Source organism: Chionomys nivalis, chromosome 7 (genome assembly GCF_950005125.1).
Source record: "Chionomys nivalis chromosome 7, mChiNiv1.1, whole genome shotgun sequence".
Lineage (NCBI taxonomy): Eukaryota > Metazoa > Chordata > Mammalia > Rodentia > Cricetidae > Chionomys > Chionomys nivalis.
In genome coordinates, this window is record NC_080092.1 from 78,959,241 (window position 1) to 78,981,092 (window position 21,852).

Consider the following 21,852-nt stretch of genomic DNA (forward strand, 5'->3'; position numbering starts at 1 on the left):
TCCCCCATTTTATCTTTGTGCTCTGCCTGCACATGTGCCGTAGCCAATAGATAAACAGTAACAAAATTACCTTTTGCTGAGCTTCTTTCCAGGCTTTCACAGGATCAGAATCATATCCTCTCTGAATCAGAACTTTAATTAACTCTTTTTTAGGTTTATTTTCTATTGAAAAAAAAAAAAGGGAGAGATAGCTTTGAACAAGATTTTTTTTTCCATCTTTTTTTTTTTAAAGATTTATTTATTATGTATACAACATTCTTTCCATGCATGCTTGCACGCCAGAAGAGGGCACCAGATCTCATTACAGATGGTTGTGAGCCACCATGTGGTTGCTGGGAATTGAACTTAGGACCTCTGGAAGAGCAGTCAGTGCTCTTAACCACTGAGCCATCTCTCCAGCCCCCTTGAACAAAATTTTAAAAAAGGATAAAGTGTTTCTACATCAAGTCACAAGATTAAATTGGAAAATTTGAGCCAGGTGGTTGTGCACGCCTGTAATTCACACTCTGGAGACAAAGACAGGCAGGTGTGAGTTCAAGGCCTAATCTACAAGAGTTCCAGGAGAGCCAGGGATACATAGAGAAAGCCTGTCTTGAAAAACCAAACCCAAACAAACCCAAATCCACAAAACAGGAAATTCAGCTGTCTATGTTTTGCCTCAATTTCTGTGAAGCAGGACAAAGGTGAATTACCTGGGGATTCTTTAGATCATAGCAATGAGATCTCTTAACCACTGAACCATCTGTCCAGGTCAAGCAGCATACCTTTTTTTATCAAAAAACTTCAGCCAGGTGGTGGTTTCTCAAATTTTGAGAAACCCTGCCTTAAGAAAATATTGCTGGTTTTCTTAGTTGGTTATGCTAGAGTCGAGCTACATCTTCTAAGCTCCATTCTTATACCTAATTTAGTCAAGACTCCTTTCTTTCTTTATACCCTGCTAATTGCTTATAGAATTTTCAATATAACAAAATGTAAAACAAACATCCCTAAGATTTGCCTCTTTTTCAGTCTTCTTTTCTTTAAAAGGCACTTATAACCTTCTTTTTTTTTTAATATTTATTTATTTATTATGTATACAATATTCTGTCTGTGTGCATGTCTGCAGGCCAGAACAGGGCATCAGACCTCTTTACAGATGGTTGTGAGCCACCATGTGGTTGCTGGGAATTAAACTCAGGACCTTTGGAAGAGCAGGCAATGCTCTTAACCACTGAGCCATCTCTCCAGCCCATTTATATCCTTCTTCATTTTAAGATCAGACCAGTGTCTCTTCTTGTGATCAATTAGTAAAACAGGGTCTTTTTCTCAGACAAGGTCCCATGTATGGGCTGGTTTAAAATCCACCATGTAGCTGAGGACAGCCTTGAGCCTCCTGCTCCCTGTCCCTAGTGCTGGGATAACAACAATGTGCTCCACCACAGAAAGTTGATGCAGTTCTTGTGGTCAGACCTAGGACCCTGTGGGTGTCAGGAAGGCATTCTACCACTCTGAGCTACACCCCAGCCCCACACAAGGTCTTTTAGTTCTCTAGTCTTCCTATCTAAACATTCAGTCATGATTTCTTTAGATGATCAGTCTAGGGTGCGGGGGTGAGGATAATACAGAGTACATGCTTAGCAAGTACAAAGCTCTGAATGTGAGCCCCAGAACCACTAAAACTCTACAAACAATAAACGATCTAGGAAAAGCTACCCCACACTATAAATATTTAGTAGACATTTACATACCAATGATTATTTTGCCGTCTATTTTCTCTAATATAAAACGAGCTTGATTATTCAGTTTAGCAGATTCTGCACCAAGCATTCCTAGAAGCCATTCTTTTCTTAATCCATAATATTTAAGCCTGAGCTCAAAGAAGTCTTTTAGAATATCCACCACAGTATCATATTTCTTTAAGCAACCTACATGGTCAAAAAGCACCTGGAAAAGAATAAAAGATTCAATAAATTGGGTAACTTTTATAAAAGTTAACTGATACACCTTTAAAAAAAAATGATTTATTTAACTTTATTTTATATGCATTGGTGTGAAGGTGTCAGATCCCCTGGGACTGGACTCTCAAATAGCTGAGAGCTGCCATATGGGTGCTGGGAATTGAACCTGGGTCCTCTGGAGGAGCAATCAGTGCTCCTAACCGCTGAGCCATCTCTCCAGCCCCCCGATAGACCTTTTAAAAATCAATTATTAATTAAAAAAAATATTTTACATAAATGGATGTTTGCCTGTATGTTTGTATTACAACATGTGCTTAGAGCACTATCCCATGGAGGCCGGAAGGGGACCCTGAATCGCTCAGAACTGAGTTACATAGTTGTGAACTGCTATGTAGTTGCTGAGAACTGAACCCAGGTCCAATGAACAAACACTAATTTATCTTAACTCCTGAGCCATCTTTTCAGCCTTTCTTTCTGAGACAGGGTCTGACTATACAAGCCTAAGATAGCTCTGGAATTCATTGTGATCCTTCTGTCTCTGAAATGCGAGGATTATCAGAGGGGACCAACATACCTAACAATATTAGATTTGAAAGATGTATCTCTTACAAAATAAGACATACCATTGAGTTGCAAGTGAGGCTAGTCTGCAGTTTGAAGACTTTGTGTAGTCCCACTCTCTCTGCCTCTGCCAATTTCTCTTCAGTCATCTTTATGACGAACTTCACAGTGGTGTCTGTATGGTATTCCCTATAATCTGTTATAAGAGGGGGTGTCTTCTCAGTGCCATTCAACATGGGTTCTAGAACTTGTTCTTTGTAAGTCTAAAAACCAAAAACAAAACACAGTAATCCTTTTGTAAGGAGTCCCTTGTTGAATAGTCAATACCAACTGTTGTTGGCTTCTTTCACCTGAAAAACCAAGAAATCAACAGTTACTTACCTGGGTCCACGTTCTGATGGGAAGCTCTGAGATTTCAATGGTTGTGGAATTCAGAATTGCTACTTCTCCACTAATCACATACTGATTTGAAGCCAGTTCTTCAATAGTACCTTTGAAATTCTTGTAACTTGGGAGCTAAATTAATAACAAAAAAGGTTTCTAAATGGTAAATCACAAATATGTTCAAATAAATCCAAAGTATAAAATAAATCTTGTACCTGTATAATCTTTACAGGAGAATTTACTCAACTATGCCTGAGGAAAAACAAAGTTCCTAACCCAGAACACTTACCATGGGCAGAGGCTCTTCTCCATCCAACAGTCGTCTGATATTATTTACGACTTCACGGACATCAAAATTGGGGATTTTGCAGGACCACCCGGTACCAATTCCTTCGGCGCCATTTATCAGCACCATAGGTATAATAGGAATGTACCATTCAGGCTCAACACGTTGGTTGTCATCATATAAAAACTTCAATGTGTGATCATCTTTTGGTGGAAATAACAACCGAGTCAAAGGGCTAAAGAAAGCAAAGAATATCATTAGTAAAATGGCCTTGACACTTCTCACATTCAGTTAGGCATGGTGGCACAAAGCAGAGACAGCAGGCAGGTCTATGTGAGTTCCAGGCCCATCAAGGAGCATAGTGAGACCTTGCTCCAAACCCAAACAAAAGTCTGTCAAGCTCATGATTTAGTACAGGTAGATAGATAATGAATAGGTATTCAGTAGGGCAGAATTCTAAAAAAGGAAAATTATTAAAATGATTAATTGGGGCATAAAGAAATGAGTGCGGTAGCAACACATCTATAATCCTGGTACTTAGGGATGCAGTGAGAGGAGATTTTGTGTGAGGCTTATTTTGGATATATATGAAGACTGCTTCAAAGAATCCAAATCAAAACCAAACCAAATAAAAAGAATGCTGGATGTGCTGACAGCTCAATCTATATGCTAGCACAAGGACCTGAGTTTTAAACCTAGAATAACCCAAGTAAAAATAATGAGTGCCCAGCAGATGAAGACAGGTGGACTCCTGGGGAGAGGCGTTGCCTTAAAAACAAGAAACGGGGTGGATGCCACCCAAGTTCAGCCATACATGCATATATATGCACAAAAGAATGCTAAAGTGGGTAGGGTGTTAGAAAACGGCAACAGAAAGTGTTAAGATGCAAGGCATTAGGCATATCCCTGTGGAAAGCTAACACAGAGGATTACTTCAGGTTAGGAGATAGCTCAACCTGGATAACATATTTTAAAAAGACCAGCTGCGTATAGTTGCGCATGCATTTATTTCCAGCACTCAAGAGGCAAAGGCAGGTGGATCTCTATGAGTTGAGTTCAAGGCCAGACTGGTCTACATAGTGAGTTCTAGAATAAGATGGTCTCAAAAAATATAAACAAACAAATAAAAGAACTATTGCTTTTTTTTTATTATCTTTTATGAGTAGGTATATATGTATGTGTATGCACTCGTGTAAAAGTCAGAGGACAAATTCAAGTGCCATTCCTCAGGAGCCATCTACAAGTTTCTGGTTTTTTTTGAGACAGCATCTCTCACTAATTTGAAGCTCCACAGGTCTAGGCTGGCTGGCTAGCAAATCCCCAGGAAGGAATCCAGCGTTGGGATTACAAATGTGTGCCATTACGTTCCCTTTTAATAAAAATAAATACAGTTGTTTTATTTGCATGTACGTTTGTGCACTGTGTGGCTCAAGGAGGCCAGCAGAGGCACTGGATCCCTCAGAACTGTAGTTACAGACATTCGTGAGTCAACATGTGGATGCTGGAAATGGAACATCTTCTTGGAAGAGCAGCAAGTGCTCTTAACTCCTGTGCCACCTCTTCAGTCCCTACACTTGACATCTCCCCACCCCCTACCGGACCACTACCCTGCCAGACTTTCCCTGAGTAACCCCGGATGTCCTGGAATAGAGAGTTCGGTCTGCCTCTGCCTCCCAAGTGCTGGGATTAAACGCATGTGCCACTACTGTCCAGCTCTGACATTTTCTTAAAATTTTGAGTTCTGGATTGAACTCAGATCTACATTTGTATAGCAGGCACTTTACTGACGAAGCTAATCTCAGTCCAGGACTTGATTTGGAGGAAGTGTGTGTGTGTATATACTTTTTTGGATTGGGAGTGGCTTTTCTGAGACAGATGCTCACTCAGTAAATTGAGATTGGCAGCAAACTCAAGATGTTCCTCCTTTTGCCTCCTGAGTACAGGGACTATAGGCTTGCATCACCATGCCCAGCTGGAATTGATTAGGACACTAATTAGTGAGAGGGCAGTCAGACATAATTTGCTCATTTGAGAAAGGAGTGTAGTTAGTGGGTCTTAGGTAGGCCAGTATTTAGGGTGGGAAAGAGGGTAAGAACACAGAACCAAGAAAGTAAACAGAGAATCAGCATAGTTGTCCAAATATTTCCAGGACAATGATTAATAACTGCTGAGTTTTGTTGCAAAAGTGGCTGGAAACTGACTATACATTGATTGAATGTTTAATACTTTGCTTTCATATTGCTTCAAAACTGGCAATGTCAAGTCACTAAAAGCAAACTCACCTAAGCATAGTAAAGATGTATCGAGGACTAGCCGAATCCTTGCCACCGTGCAGCCTGGTACCAAACTGACCAATGGGTTGCAAGAGGTTCAAATTATTACTGCCCACAAAATTCTGAGCCAAATTGATAATGGTCATCATCAGTGACATCTGTGGAGGGAAAAGACAAATCATTAATCTAATCCAAAGATGAAAATAAATGTGTGCCTGTGTGTTCACTATCACAACTAAGTCACACAATAATCCTCTCAGTTTTAAGATTTAAATACTTATAATGATGTTTTCAAGAGAAATAGATGGCAGAAATGGTGTCCAAACATAAGACTTCTAGGTGTCTAAATTTTGTTATCATACAGTAATACTAAATCTTACTTAAAAATTTATGAATACAACTTTACAGACAAGTATTCCTAATAGGAATGTTATTTCTAGAAATAGAACTATTAGTCAAAAGGTCAATCATATTTAGTTTTGAAATATTTAACAAATCGTTCTCTATCATGGATATAACAGTTTACACTTACACGAAATATGTTTAGAGAGTAACTTTCAATTATTTCTGCATTAAGGCATTCTAGAAGTGTTAAAGATTGTGGGTTTACCTCACCATGGTGATAAGAGGACATTTCTGCCACTGACCCAGCTAACTGGGCAACCTTCACTTCTCGCTTGTCATTCCGTTTGAAACAAGTAAACAAAACCTTTCTCTGCCCTGGTTTCAAACCTTTAGAATGAAAGGACAATCAACCATTAGCATTTTATTTAACAATTTCTAAGCACAAATCACCATTTTACGTTAAAAACAGACAAAAACATTCGTGCTTACCATCTACCATAGATGGAATAGATCTTTCATTATCAGAATTTGAGAACAGGATAAGTTCCTTGTTTATGAAGTCATTATAGGTCAGGTAAGTAGTGGTTTGTCCATACAAATAATCCTAAGGGGTCCAAGACAGTATTAGATGATCTGGTTGAAAATAAAGTACTAGACTTAACAATGCCTAATAAAAAAATATAAACAATTAGAGATATCATTTGTCTGATAATTCTTCAGTCCTTGAAAAAACGATAGGTGAGCCAGGCAGTGGAGGCGCATGCCTTTAATCCTAGCCTTTGGGAATGTGAGACAGGCAGAACTTTGTGAATTCAAGGCCAGCCTGGTCTATAGAGCAAGTTCCATGACAGGCAAGCCACACAGAGAAACCTAGTCTTGAAAAATAAACAATCAAAAAGGAAAAACAATAGGTATATGAGGTTGCTGTTTAAATAACTTTGCAGTGTATAAAATATTAAACTTTTTTTTGTTGGGGGAGGGAAGTAGTACAGAGAATTAAACTCCAGGCTTTCTATACACCAAGCAAACACTCAATCTCAGCTGTTGCTCCAGTCCTTAAAGTTTATTTTTTTTGGAGACTCATTGTGCAGCCCAGCCTAGCTGCTTGTCATTCACTTCATACTACAAAGGCACATACTTACAGATGACTGATTGCATACTAACTGTTTACAGCAGCATCAGCATAAACATTTGAGAAATGCCTTGTCACATTACTTTAAGACTATATTGTTGGGTGGTAGCGGTGCAAGTTTCTAATCCCAGCACTAAGGAGAAGCTATAAGTTCCAGGACTATCCAGAGAAACCCTGTCTTGAATAGACCCCAAAATACCATAAGAAATTTTTCAGTGCTTTCATAGTGTTATAGGACCACTGTTGTATACTATAGTTATTACATCAAACTTTTAATTAAAAATACTATTTAATAATTTCAATTTGGTATAGCATCAATTCTAAAGTTACTTAGTGGGACAGACTAAAATTCTTACCTCAGGAAGACCAAGTAATTTCCGCTGTCGTCTGTCTTCCATGAAATGAGTTAACCATTCCTTTCGATCATCGACCTGTTTCTTACTAAAGGCCTATGGATTAGGTGGAAAAATGTCACTGGTGCTTATTGGTTCTAAATATCTTTTCCATACAAACAAACATCAAAAGTCCTGGTTTTTCAAATACCTAGTTCTTTCAGAAACATTTTATTTCATAAAACACTCTTCGATGGAAACTTAACAGGTGTAATCGACCATCCTAGCAGTGACTTCTGAAAGCAGAATGTACATGTACAGCGTGACTCAAACTCACCAGGCTGATTGCAGCATCATCTTCAGGCCCAGAGTATTTGAATTGAATACGATGTCTTTTCATATCTGCAAAATATTCCTTAGCTTCCTTTGACGTGCTGGTTCCCAAACCTATAGAAGTAAACAAAACAGGTAAGTTACCCCCATTTAGCCTCATACAACACATAACAAAACCAAGAATTTGTAGGCAGGCTTTATCACAAACCTTTGTAATATTTGACTTTCCATTTCTTATGATTTGGAGTAGAACTCTTCCATTCTTCAAACTCAGGAAGACTATAGAATGCCAATTCTTGCTTGTTTTTAGACACCTATGGTAAAAAACACATCGCTATGGCTTTACACACTGTAGGCTCTCTATAACACATTCAGAATTACAGTTCCATCAGTGCTGAGCATGGGCCTCAAGAGCCTTGACGCATCCCAGAACGTGTGTACCTTTACAATAGGAGTGATAAATTCCTCTAGAAAACGATGTCGCAGAAGAGAGGGCCAGTTGTGATGGATAAAATTGATCAGTAAGCCTTTGATATGGGAACCATCTTGGTCCTGTAAATATTTGAAAAGCCAAAGAGCAAAGAACTGTTTAGAAATAAAATTATGACTGATTTGGCAATTTCTCAAAAATTCTTCTGTGCAAGTTTAAAAAAGCCTATTCAAAGTAAACTTACTTCTCTTGTACATGTAATTTATTATGTCAGCACATCTGCTCGGATGTCCATTAGAGATAATGAGTCAGCTCTTTTTATGACAGTAAAGTAATTTAACATAGGACCTGCTTAGTGAGGTACAGTGCTATGTGCTTGTAGGTGGACAGCTGAGCCCACACATTTGATATCAGTTTAAAAATCTAATAGCTGACCTGATCTGTCATAATCATTATCTTCCCATAACGAAGAGTTTTCAATGAATCTTCATCTTCATAGTTTTTCTTGTACTGAAGACCCACAATCTTGATGATATTGTTAATTTCAGCATTTTCCATGATCTGAAACACATTGGAAAAGAACAAAGAGATATAATTACATATGTTGCCTCAGCATTTAGGATTATTACTTACACTTTGAAAAATCAGGCCCGTTACAATAAAACTTCAAAGTATCTAAACTCTCATTTCTCATTCTCTCTTTCTGTGTGTAAGTGTGTATGTTACTAGTGATAGAGACCATGGATATGTGCATCGCAAGCATGCTCAATTTGTTCAAACAACAGTCTAAAATATATTTTAGGATGCCCAGTGAGTGAGGACATGATATACAAGAATGGATTCCTACATTATAAACTAGATTTAGATCCCATTCCCTCCCCCACAGCACTTTTGCAGTGCTGGGGATTAAATACTGGGTCTTATGCATACCAGACAAGTGCTGCACCCTGAGTTATACTCTATCGGCTCTACATTAGGATTACAAAAATAGCATTACAGCCTACCTGTTTATGAGAAGCTTCTCGCACATTGAGTATTTTTCCTCTAAGAGGAAATACCCCATATTTGTCTCTTCCAACTACACCAAGACCTGAAACTGCCAGAGTTTTGGCTGAGTCTCCCTCAGTCAGGATAAGTGTACATTCAGTGGAATTTCGACTCCCTAAAATATAAATATACAAATTAACTTTAGTACATTTAAAAATATATTGACTTAAACATACTGTCAATAGCATGCATTAAAGCAAAATAATCCATAACAAATTATCTTAGGAGTAAAGCGGACCCAACAATTATGTGTTTATACATGTATGAATGTTTTGCTCGCATGTATGCATGTGTACCACAGATATCAGAATAAGGTATTGGAGCCCTGGAACTAGAGTTAAGGATAATTATGAGCCACAATGTGGGTGCTGGGAACCTGAATCTAGGTCCTCTCCATTAGCAATAAGTACTTTTAAGCAATGAACTAACTCTCCAACACTGCTCCCCCTAAAACATTTTTTTACAGTTAAGGTTCATAGTAAATTAATACAGTAGTCCACCTTATGTATGCTTCACTTGAAAAAAAATATTCCTATTATTTTGAATTATGTGTCTGTATGGGTTTATGTGTGTGAGTATAGGTACCTGCAGAAGACAGAGGCAGTGGCTTGCCCTGGAGCTGGAGTTAACAGATAGTTGCACCATCCAACATGAGCACTAGGAGCCTAACACGGGTCTCTACAAGAGCAGTACAGGGACTACCCTGCCAACTCTCTAGGCCCATGGTTTTACTTTGAACATTTTCAATTAACAATAGCCTGCGAATACTAAGCATAAAATTCAAGCCCAGCCGGGCGGTGGTGGCGCACGCCTTTAATCCCAGCACTTGGGAGGCAGAGGCAGGCGGATCTCTGTAAGTTCGAGACCAGCCTGGTCTACAAGAGCTAGTTCCAGGACAGGCTCCAAAACCACAGAGAAACCCTGTCTCGAAAAACCAAAAAAAAAAAAAAAAAAAAAAAAAAAAATTCAAGCCCAATTATCACAGCTCACGCCTGTAGTCCCAGCACTTTAGAGAATGAGATAAAGAGAATCATGAGTTCAAGACCAGTCTGGGTTATATAACACAGTTATGTCTCAAAAATAAACTAAAATAGGGCCAGCTAGATAGCCCTTGCCTCCAAACCTGACAATCTGGGGCCCACATGGTAGAAAGAGAGAAACCATTATTTGTAAAATCATTCTCTGACCTCCACACCATGTGCTGAACCACATATACAAATTAAAATAAATAAAAAAATTTTTTAGAGGTTCAAGAAACAAACAATTCATTAGTTTTGTCTGATGTTTTAAAACTTCCTGCAATCCCACCTGGGACATCAATCATAACTTTGTTAAAAGTGCTCATACACTATTTGAACTGTTAGTCATTAACAGCTTTCTCAGTTATCAGATCATTTGTCTTGAATGCAAATTCAAATAATCATTATGCAGTAAACAAATGCAGCATCATAATGCTTGTATTATTCATATCTCTCATTATTTAACCATGGCTGGCCTAAAACTCACTATATAGGCCAGTCTGGCCTTGAACATAAGAGATTTGCCTGCCTGTGTTAGAGATAAAGGCATGTCTGAACTTATTAAAATTTTTATGACATAACATAATTTCCAAAACCTTCATGGGATGAGTGTAGTACAATAAGACATAGTTATTATAGTACACGTGGCTTTAACTGTTCTACCAGCTACTCTGTGTTTTTATCATCAGCATCATAATCATAAGAGAAACAACACATAACAGGGTTTGGTATTATTATCCATGGTTCTGGTGTTCACTGAGGGTCTGGAAATATACCCCCTGCAGAGCACTATAACATCTCCTTTTTTAGGGGTGGGGTGGGGATTGTGTGGTTATCAAGACAGAATTTCATTGTGTAACAGCCCTGGCTGTCACAAAACTTGCTCTGTAGACCAGGGTGGCCTCAAACTCACAGAGATCCACCTGCCTCTGCCTTCTGAGCACTAGGATTAAAGGCGTGTGACACTAATGCCCGGCCTAATATCTAAATTCCTCATAATATTGACGTTGCTGTTGAATATTCATTTGATATTAGACTGCAAATGCTTGTTAGGTAGATTACTGTACTTAAAATCATCTCAGTAGCATTTAAAATGCCTGAAATTAGAAATAACCTAAATATTCAACAAGAAACTGGTTAATTTTTTGAGACAGGGTTTTTCTGTGTAACAGTTAGTTCTGGCTATCCTGGAACTTGCTTTATAGACCAGGCTGGCCTCAAACTCACAGAATAACTTTGTAAATGCACCTGCCTCTGTCTCCCAAGTGCTGGGATTAAAGGCGTGCGCCACTGCTGCCCGGCAGGAAACTGGTTAAACTTTTAAGAGTGCTATTTTGCTGCATATCCACATATGTTGTTGCTACTGAAGTAAACGTTAAATGTGTACCTGCATCGTTGGCGTCATCAAGTTTTGGGATTCCCTTGATTCTGTTATGCTTTACAGCTGAACACTTCTTGTTTAACTGGATTTGGGCCTTAAACTTCACCCAGTTTAGTATGCTTTCAACAATACCACAGCCAATTGCCTTCAAAACAGAAACAATCACATTAGCAAAGATTCAAGACAAATATAGAATGTATAAGCACCTAAAAAAAATTAAATAACTCAAAAGAACTGTGATGTAGGTGGGTCTTCTATCTGTTGCTTTCATTGGTTAATTAATAAAGAAAACTGCTTGGCCTGATGGGTCAGAATATAGGTAGGCGGGGAAGACAGAACAGAATGCTGGGAGAAAGAAGGCAGTGGGGCAGATGCCATGGAGCCAGCTACCAGGTCAGACATGCTGAATCTTTCCTGGGTAAGCCACCACCTTGTGGTGCTACATAGATTACTAAACATGGATTAAAGCAAGATGTGAGAATTAGCCAATAAGAGGCTGAAACTAATGGGCCAGGCACTGTTTAAATGAATACAGTTTGTGTGTTATTATTTCTGGGGCTAAGCTAGCCGTGTGGGTCAAAAAGTAGTCCTGCTCGCCTCATCACTCCAGAACTGGGTGTGGTGATCTAAACCTTTGATCCTAGCACCTGGGAGGCAGAGGCAGGTGGATTTCTAGGAGTTTAAGACTAGCCATGCTACCTAATAAGATCTTATCTCAAAAACAACCAAAAACACAAAGCAAAAACAAAACAAAACAAAACAACAAAAACCCCTCAAAAACAACATTTCTAGACTGGGTAGGATGTGCGTGACTTAGTAACCCTTGGATCTTCCATGTTAGCTCCTTACTGTGAGGAAGTTGGTTTCTCTAGGATCATTCATTCAATACTTTTTATGGATTTATGTTATGCCAGGCACTGAGCTACTTGTTGGAGACACAGTGGTTAAAATAAGTTAGGACTAGAGAGATGGCTTAGTGGTTAAGGAGATTGTTGTGCATTGCCCAAGTAAATAGCAGAGAGGAATAGCAGCTATATGAGTTCCAGCCTTGGGGGAGGAGACATGGAATGATCTCTGGAGCAAAACTAGAGTACTTTTTTCCTAGGTACTTATATATATATTCTATACATAAGTGAGATTGGCCTATTGCCCAGCTCTAAGTTTAACAGAAAGACCCTGCCTCATTCAATAAAGTAGAAGAGGGATCCAGGCAGGATGATTCCTAAGATAAACCTCAGGTTCCACATCCATGCACATCCCTCACACAAGTGCCTACACTAACAAAACATGCATGCCACATACACATTAAAATAGAAAAGAAAAAAGAAACCGAACATGTCATATCTGTGCCTTCATGTAGTTGAAGGTATTAATATGGAAGACAGAAATAAGAAATTGCAAGTGGGGGCTGGAGAGATGGCTAGAGGTTATAAGAGCAATGGCTGTTCTTCCAAAGGACCCAGGTTCAATTCCCAGCACCCACATGGCAGCTCACAACTGTCTGTAACTCTCAGTTCTAAGGTACCCAATACCCTCATACAGATAAACATGTAGGCAAAACACCAATGCAAATAAATAAAAATTTTCTTAAAAAAGAAAGAAATTACAAGTGTGGCTAGGTGGTGGGGTGCACATCTTTAATCCCAGCACTCCGGGAGGTAGAGGCAGCTGGATCTCAGGGAGTTTAAGGCCAGCCTGGTCTACAGAGCAAGTTCTAGGGCAGCCAGGGCTACTCAAACCCCACTCCCCACCAAACAAACAAACAAAAGTGTATAATTGAGAAGTTTGCTATGTAATAATAATAAAAGTTTAATATTTGTTTTTTTGTTTTTTTGGTTTTTCGAGACAGGGTTTCTCTGTGGTTTTGGACCCTGTCCTGGAACTAGCTCTTGTAGACCAGGCTGGTCTCGAACTCACAGAGATCCGCCTGCCTCTGCCTCCCAAGTGCTGGGATTAAAGGCGTGCGCCACCACCGCCCGGCATAAAAGTTTAATATTAAACTGTAATCATCTTAGCTGAAAGAGAGAAGTATATAAAGGTTTTCAACAGGCAAGGGAATTTGCATTTTTCCCCGAGTGGAAGATATTAAAGGATTTCAAGCATGAAACCAGAAATGTCACTTAAGAGCACGGCGGAAGAGAAACCTGGAAGGAACAGGATGGTTAAAAACCTGTTACAGCCAGGCGGTGGTGGTGCACACCTTTAATCCCAGCACTCGGAAGGCAGAGGCAGGCAGATCTGTGAGTTCGAGGCCAGCTCTGGTGTACAAGAGCTAGTTCAAGGATAGGCTCCAAACAGAGAAACCCTGTTTCAAAAAAACCAACCCCCCCCCCCAAAAAAAAGAAAACAACAAACGACCTGTTACATTAATCTGAAGAGGCAGAGGCAGGCGGGATCTCTATGAGTTCAAGGTCAGACTTATCTACAGAGTGTGTTCCAGGACAGGCTCCAAAGTTACACAGGAAACCCTGTCTGATGAAACTGTGTTGAGTAAGGCGTGACGGTGGACTGCTTAACTCTAGCACTAGTCGGGTACAAGGCAGGAGGATCTTGAGTTAGAGGCCAGCCTGAGCTACAAAGCTAGACCCTGCTATAAAAACAACAAAACACAGACTGAAAAGGTCTGAGGAAGTGTACTGCAGCAGGCAATCTTTGTTTCTGCGGAGCTGAGGACAATGAGAAATAAGACATTTCTATTTTACTTTCCATGTAAGTACTCACAGCTTTGATGAATTTTTCACTTAATTGACATGTTGATCCAAAGCTCTTGGCTTGTAAAGTCATGTTTTCTTTTGTCTGAGAGTCAAAGGTTGGATTTTCAATCAAGCAATTTACAAAAATCCACATGTGATTTTTCACCTGTAATGAAAGTTGATACAGTCATCAAAATGTCTTATGGCCTGCCCCATCCTAGTGCTAGAGACTGAGCCTGGGATCTTGTAAATGCAAGGGAAGAGAATGCTGTACCTGGTGTGCTTTCACGGCAACTCCACCCTTGTTCTTCTTCTTCACCACATCGACAAGTTTACTCACGATCTGATCAGCTACATAATCAACATGTCTGCCACCCTAGTGAAAAAATAGCATTTCAAAATGCCTCAGAATTATAATAGTAACTACAAACATACTTTAGACAAATGTTTAAATCCATTTTATATTATTTGGTAAGTAAATTAATGAGAACTCTCAAAAATTACCTTAGAAGTCGCAATGCTATTGACAAAGCTAATTTGCTGAAAGCCCTTTTCACTCATTGTTAAGCACACTTCCCACCGTGGGTTGACTTGTTCGTGTACTACTTTCAGTGTGTTCCCAGTTTCATCTACCTTATCCTTCAAATACATATCCACATAGCTGCGGAATCCTTTTACCTGCATAGGGATTAAAGAGTGTCAAAATAATGGGAAATTCAAACAAACAAACAAAACACAATGATGGAAAACGGAATCAGTAACAGACTATGAGAGGACTGGAAAGATGGTTCAGTGATTAAGAGTATATGCTGCTCTTGCAGAGGACCAGCATTCAGGTCTCAGCACCCATAGAGGTTCACAACTATCTTTAACTCCAGTTCCAAGGGATCTGATGACCTCCTCTGATCTTACATACCATGCATACATAGGACGCACACATACATATGCAAACAAAACATTCACACATAAATAAATACATTTAATTTAAAGTTAAATAGAATATGAGGGTTCAAATCGTTTTATTTTAAAAATTTAGCTTATGTGTATATGAGAAAGGGGCAGGGCAGGGAGAGAAAAATAGGGTATGCACATGGATGAACTGTAGGAGTCAGTTCACTCCTATCAACCTGTACCTGTTGAGCCACCTTGCTGGCTTAAAAAAAAAAAATCAAGCAGAGGAGTGTTAGCGCAAACCTTTAGTCCCAGCACTCAGAAGGCAGAGACAGGTGGATCTCGGTGAGTTTGAGGTCAGCCTGGTTTATAGAGCAAGTTCTAGGACAGCCAGGGCCACACAGAAAAATCCTGTCTTGAAAAACAAAAACCACCAACACCAAACCAATTCACCTGGTGTAGTGATGAATGCTTTTAATCCCAGCTTTTGGGAAGTAGAGGCAGGCAGACCCCTGTGAGTTTCAGGGCAGCCAGAACTACATAGTGAGACCCTGTTTCAAAAAAAAAAAACCCAACCAAACAAAATCCCAAAACAAAACAAAAAATTGTGTGAGCCATCAAGATAGTTCAGCAGGTAAGTACACTTAAGCTTCATAACCTGAGTTCCTGAATTCAATCCCTGGGACACACACGGTAGATGAAACTATTTGTATAAATTGTCCCAACCTCAACATACTTGCTGTGTCATGTGCTATGTGCACATGCACACACAAATAAATGCAAAAAAATCCTTTGTGTATATATGTGTGTTTACTCATGAGGTAAACTGGAGGCCAGAGGTTGACATCTGGATCGTTTCTCCAACTCCAACTTAATTTTGAAATAGAATCTCCCCGAATCTGGAGCTCACCATTTTGGCCAGACCAGACGGCCAGTGAACTCCTTAGATCCACCTATCACTGTGCAGTCCTGTGGCTCCACGACTGGCTTTGTATATCTGTACTGGAGACCTCACGCAGGCACAACAAACACTTTACACACTGAGCTATCTCCCAGACTACAAAGATTTTTAAAAACTACTAAAATGATATCCACTGTTAGGTTGAAAGAATGGTATTTAAGGAAGAGAACAAGCACATTTACGGGCTGAAGAGATGCCTCAGCAGTTCAGAGCACTGGCTGTTCTTCAGAGGACCTGGATTTGATTTCCAGGACCCACATGATGGCTCACACCCTCTTCTGGCCTCCATAGGCACTGCATACATGTTGTACACATACATAGTCAAGGCAAAACACCCACATACATAAAACATTTGAAAGAAATCTTTAGAAAAACTAAGTTTTTCTTCAAGAAAAATCTTTCCTTCCAAACCTACAAGAGAAACCTTGTCTTGAGTCCCCTCCCCCTCAAAAGAAAGTTCTTTTCTCTGCTTAGCATGGTGGTGCATGCCTTTAATCTTAGCACTTGGGAAGCAGAAATAGGAACCCCTCTGTAGGTACAAGGCCAGTCGTCTATATAGTGGAATTTTAGGTCAGTCAAGTTTACACAACAAGAGCCTGTCTCAAAAACAAAACAAAAAGCTTCCTTTACTAAGTTTAAAACAAGACGATTTGCCTGTGTGTGTGTGTCTGTGAAAGCACTTCTTTTAGTCCCAGCACTTGGGAGGCAGAGGCTGGTGGATCTCTGTGAGTTCAAGGTCAGCCTGGAATACAGAGTGAGTTGCAGGACAGCCAAAGCTGCACAGAGAAATCCTATTTCGGGAAAAAAAATGAAAAATAAGTAAAATAAATATGAGATGGTTTTCAAAAATTGTGCTACTCAAGTTTCTTTTTAAGAACTTATCCAAGAAGTTTTAAGAAAAATGTGGGTGGAAAACAATGATCACAAATTCCTTTGCAGTCATATTACCCAGAAAAATACTCACTGGCAGCTTATTTCCATTAAGGAAGACTTTGACATCTTTAGTGGAACCAGCAATATCATATGCTCTTCTAACCATCAGTGCAACAATATCTTTATCCAGACTTTGCATTTTAAACTTAGATAAATCAGGTTGAAAGGTAATACATGTATAATCTTCTCCATTAAAGGGCTTGAGTTCCATGTCACCAGCTCTCCCCATGTTATCCATCCATGTCTATGGCAAGGAAGAACAGGAAAGATGATAACGTCAATTCTTTTCGCAAACAAACTATAAGGAAATAATTTAAGCATACGTAAAATAACTTTATGTACCTTACAAACTGTTAAATTTAGTCAAATATTAATGTTATTATAAATGACTGTTCTATAATTTAAAGATATGTTACAAGATACCTATCTGCTTACCTGTTTGAACATTTTCTTGTATTCTTTACTGGCTGTTTCGACAGTAAATTTGGTGCTGAATATGTTACACAGTTTGGCTCCATAGCCATTTCGACCACCTGAGCAAGTAAATATAAAACACTACTTTATTATTCAACTGAGAGTCTTTTCGTTTTATTTACTTTTTGGGTGCTAGAATGGAACCCGGCCTTGCCCATGCCCAGGCCAGCAATCTACCACTCAGCTTTCTTTAGTATTTTTGAGGTTTTATTCATTTTGTATTTGGGGATTTTGCCTCCATTTGCATGCAATGCCCACAGAGCTCAGAAAAGGTGTCTGACCTCCTTGGACTGGATAGAGTCACGGACAGTTGTGAAACATCACCCGGGAGCTGGGAATTAACCCTAGGTTCTTTGAAGAGCTGCAAAGCAGCAAGTTCTCCTAACAGAGTCTCTGCCTCCCAAGTGCTGGGATTAAAGGTGTATACCACCACTATCTAGTTCTCCTCAGTTTTATTAGTTGCTGGCAGAACTAAGAAAGATAGGGTTTATTTTATCTATGAATCAATTTCCTCCTATCTGTTTTTTTCCTTTGGTTTTGAGACAGGGTTTCTCTGTGTAGCCCTGGCTGTCCTAGAACTCGCTCAGGGGCTGGAGAGATGGCTCAGAGGTTAAGAGCATTGCCTGCTCTTCCAAAGGTCCTGAGTTCAATTCCCAGCAACCACATGGTGGCTCACAACCATCTGTAAGGAGGTCTGGTGCCCTCTTCTGGCCTGCAGGCATACACACAGACAGAATATTGTATACATAATAAATAAAAAAAAATAGAACTCGCTCAGTAGACCAGGCTGGTCTCAAACTCTAAAATTTTTATTACACTTGTTGTGTATGAGTGTCTTGCCACATGCATGTTTGGTTCCACAGAGGTTGAAAAAGGGCATCAGATCCCCTGGAACTGTAGGTGCTCATAATTGACCCTGGGTCTTCTGCAAGAGTAACCAACTCTCTTAATCACTGAGCCATACTTTTAATCCTCACACCACACAGTTATTAAAAGATGTTTTTTCAGCAACAGACATTATTTTCTATCAATACTCTACCTGTTACTTTCTTTTCATCATCATCGTAGTTACTAGAGGTTAAGAGCTGTCCAAATATGAGAGCTGGGACATACATTTTCTCAACTTTGTGTTCAACAACAGGAATTCCTTTTCCATTATTCCATATACTAATTAAATTATTTTCTCTAAGAAAAAATAGAAAATTTTATTATACTATAAATTTTAAACTATGCTTAACATTTGTAAATAAAATACATAAATCCATAAGCTTCAATTTCATTGTGACTCTCTATATATCCCCTTTGAAGCTAGCTAGCACAGTCAATCTTTTCCACTATGCTTAGTTCCTAATATTCCTGAAATAGCATTGAGGGATAGGAAACAGAAACCTTTTCCAACACCTGGGTAGACACTGATAATGCTGAAAAAACATGAAATTTAAAAATATTAGTATAAACAAAAGAAAACAAATTATTCTCATTTAAAAGGACAAAATCAGGAAATAATACCACTTTCAAAAGTATCATCTGTATATTTCTACTTCCCTTAGTTTTCCCACCCAATAAAAAACACTGAAAAACATTAAAAAGAAAAAATATTACCAATAATTAACTGTCTTATTTGCTATCAAAATGTTAGTCACTCAAGCGATGTTTTACAAAAGATTTTTATTTTAAATTATGTATATGTGTGTGTGCTTACTGCACATGAGTTCAAGTGCCCACATAGATCAGAGGCATTGGATCACCCCACCCCCAATGTCGGTACTGGCACCAAACTCAGGTCCTGTTGATCCAGCGCTCTAGATCAGTTACTAGGACTTTTATCTTAGTTATTTTGGGTTCATTCACACACACACACACACACACACGCACGCACGCACGCACTCACACACATATATATAATTGCTAAAATGGGACACAAATAATAATACTGGTTTAATACTATCTATAAAAATCAGTTAAAACTAGCTCAACATCTTTAAAAGATCATTATCAAGTCCTTAAGTGAAATCAAGTGCGCAGTTATCATTAACAAACACCCAACAAGAACTTTAAGCATAGTTTATGTCAGCACTGATCAGGCTAATAAAAAAATGTTAAACAGGCATCCTGGCCACCCCACAAAGGAACATGATCATTTAAAACCAGAAATGTAAACCCAAATTATTCTCTACTACCACCTGCTGGTTTTCTGTTTCAATAGCATCATCAGAAAAGGAAAAAATAAAGAAAAAAAATAAAGAAAAAAACCCCTAAAAACCTTTTACATTTTTAGACGACTGACCAATTATTGGAAATGCTAGCTGAACCACTGCATTTAGAGATTAAGCATCATGTTTATAAATTACTTTGAAATGGTTCAGAGCAAATATGGAAATCTGTTTTGTTTTGCAACAGGGCCTCACCACATAATTCTAATTGGCCTGGAACTCAAAGAGATCTGTCTGACTCTTCCTTCTGTTGGAATGAAGGGTGTATGCTGTCACATGGCATTTGTTTTGTTTTTCTGTAGTACTGTGGCTCAAAGCATGGATTGTACATGTGCTACCATCAAGCTACACTCTCAGCCCTTTTATTAATTTAAAACTTTTATTTTGAAGCAGGGTTTCTCTGTGTAGCTCTGGCTTTCCTGGAACTCACTTCGTAGTCAAGGTTGGCCTCCAACTCAGAGATTCGCCTACCTCTGCCTCCCAAAAGTGCTGGGATTAAAGGTATAACAAGTCAGCATGCCCAGCAGGAATCTTAATTTATAAAAAGCTATCTTCACTAGTAATCAAAGCAAATATAACAAATAATTTGAGCTTTAGCAAACAGAAGGCTAGCACTTAGCACTTACGGATCAATTGTGACTCTGATACAAGACATTTTGGGGTCCCTTTGTTTGTTGTCTGCAGCATTAACTGTAAGAAAATGAAATACACACTTAGATGACAGTTAAGAGCATTAAAAACCACATTAGCTCTATAATATAGAAAATAAACCCACAAATAACAAAGGAATAGCATTAATAAGGTGTTAGTCTACAGCAACTTTTCTGGAGACAGAATCGCGTGCATTTCGCGCTGACTTTGAACTTGCTACACAGTTAATAGCCTTGAACTTTTGATTTTACTGCATCTACCTCCCCAGTAATAGAATTACCACCTCACTGTTTTATTATAGCAATTTTAAAAATAATTGTTTACTTTTATTTTCTGTGCATGTTTTTTTTTTTTTTTTTGGTTTTTTCGAGACAGGGTTTCTCTGTGGTTTTGGAGCCTGTCCTGGAACTAGCTCTGGTAGACCAGGCTGGTCTCGAACTCACAGAGATCCGCCTGCCTCTGCCTCCCAAGTGCTGGGATTAAAGGCGTGCGCCACCACCGCCTGGCTTCTGTGCATGTTTGTGTGAGAGTATCAGATCTTAGAGATACAGACAGTTGTGAGCTGCCATGCAGATGCTAGAGATTGAACCTGGATCCTCTGAAAAAGCAGTCAGTTCTCTTAACTGCTAAGCCATCTCTCTATAGCCTTCTACTATAGCAACTTTTGTTCATAGAATTCTTTCCAGAGAAAACTTAATTTTCTGAACTTTATATGACTTTCACTTTTTTTTTTTTTTTTGGTTTTTCGAGATAGGGTTTCTCTGTGGTTTTGGAGCCTGTCCTGGAACTAGCTCTTGTAGACCAGGCTGGTCTCGAACTCACAGAGATCCGCCTGCCTCTGCCTCCCAAGTGCTGGGATTAAAGGCGTGCGCCACCACCGCCCGGCGACTTTCACTTTTTTTGAGGCAGGGTCTAGCTGCTCTAGAACTCACTGTGTAGACCAAGCTGACCTCAAATTCAGAGACCTGCCCACCTCTACCTCTAGGTGCTGGGATCAAAAGCGTGAGCTGCCATATCCAGCCTGGCTGTCCTACCTTTTTTTTTTTGTTTGTTTGTTTTTGTTTTTTGTTTTTTCGAGACAGGGTTTCTCTGTGGCTTTGGAGCCTGTCCTGGAACCAGCTCTGTAGACCAGGCTATGGCTGTCCTACTTTTGACAACTAATTACTTAAAGTAAGAGGAGCAACGTCTACAGAGGGTTTTGTAAGAATGCTACTTAAGAATTTGACCAGTAGATCTTTATATAAAAATCCTTACTTACCTAGAATCTCATCGAAGATTTTATACAAACCAGGAACAAAAGTTACTTCCCTATAGTTAATGCCAACATCTTCATCATAAACCCACATTTGCTAAAAGAAAAAAAAAAGTTATTTTTATTTATTTATTGTTTTGTCATTAATAGCCTAGTCTTTCTTTTGAGATAATATCCCACTATGTAGCACTGGGTAGTCAAAAACTGGCTTACATAGACCAGGCTAGTCTCAAACTCAGAGATCTACCAGCTTCTGCCCCCAAGTGCTGAGATTAAAGGCATGCAGCAACACATCCAGGAATAAAGTCTTCTTAGATAAAGGTT

At 39.1% G+C, this 21,852-nt stretch overlaps 1 protein-coding gene across 1 annotated transcript in view; it reads right to left on the bottom strand.

Moving 5' to 3' along the window:
• The window catches only part of Top2a (DNA topoisomerase II alpha), a 31,366-nt gene that overhangs the window by 8,144 nt on the left and 1,370 nt on the right, over positions 1 to 21,852 (bottom strand). The window contains exons 3-25 of the mRNA XM_057775984.1: positions 21,535 to 21,625; positions 20,252 to 20,315; positions 18,452 to 18,597; positions 17,374 to 17,471; positions 16,970 to 17,182; positions 14,658 to 14,831; positions 14,428 to 14,529; positions 14,182 to 14,319; positions 11,467 to 11,605; positions 9,018 to 9,175; positions 8,449 to 8,574; positions 8,025 to 8,135; positions 7,792 to 7,897; positions 7,588 to 7,697; positions 7,275 to 7,367; positions 6,276 to 6,390; positions 6,052 to 6,173; positions 5,451 to 5,599; positions 3,172 to 3,403; positions 2,880 to 3,014; positions 2,561 to 2,761; positions 1,728 to 1,923; positions 71 to 162 (exon numbers count right to left, since the gene is read on the bottom strand). Of these exons, the coding sequence (XP_057631967.1) occupies positions 71 to 162; positions 1,728 to 1,923; positions 2,561 to 2,761; positions 2,880 to 3,014; positions 3,172 to 3,403; positions 5,451 to 5,599; positions 6,052 to 6,173; positions 6,276 to 6,390; positions 7,275 to 7,367; positions 7,588 to 7,697; positions 7,792 to 7,897; positions 8,025 to 8,135; positions 8,449 to 8,574; positions 9,018 to 9,175; positions 11,467 to 11,605; positions 14,182 to 14,319; positions 14,428 to 14,529; positions 14,658 to 14,831; positions 16,970 to 17,182; positions 17,374 to 17,471; positions 18,452 to 18,597; positions 20,252 to 20,315; positions 21,535 to 21,625 (3,111 nt within the window). The remainder of the gene's footprint in view (positions 1 to 70; positions 163 to 1,727; positions 1,924 to 2,560; positions 2,762 to 2,879; positions 3,015 to 3,171; positions 3,404 to 5,450; positions 5,600 to 6,051; positions 6,174 to 6,275; positions 6,391 to 7,274; positions 7,368 to 7,587; positions 7,698 to 7,791; positions 7,898 to 8,024; positions 8,136 to 8,448; positions 8,575 to 9,017; positions 9,176 to 11,466; positions 11,606 to 14,181; positions 14,320 to 14,427; positions 14,530 to 14,657; positions 14,832 to 16,969; positions 17,183 to 17,373; positions 17,472 to 18,451; positions 18,598 to 20,251; positions 20,316 to 21,534; positions 21,626 to 21,852) is intronic.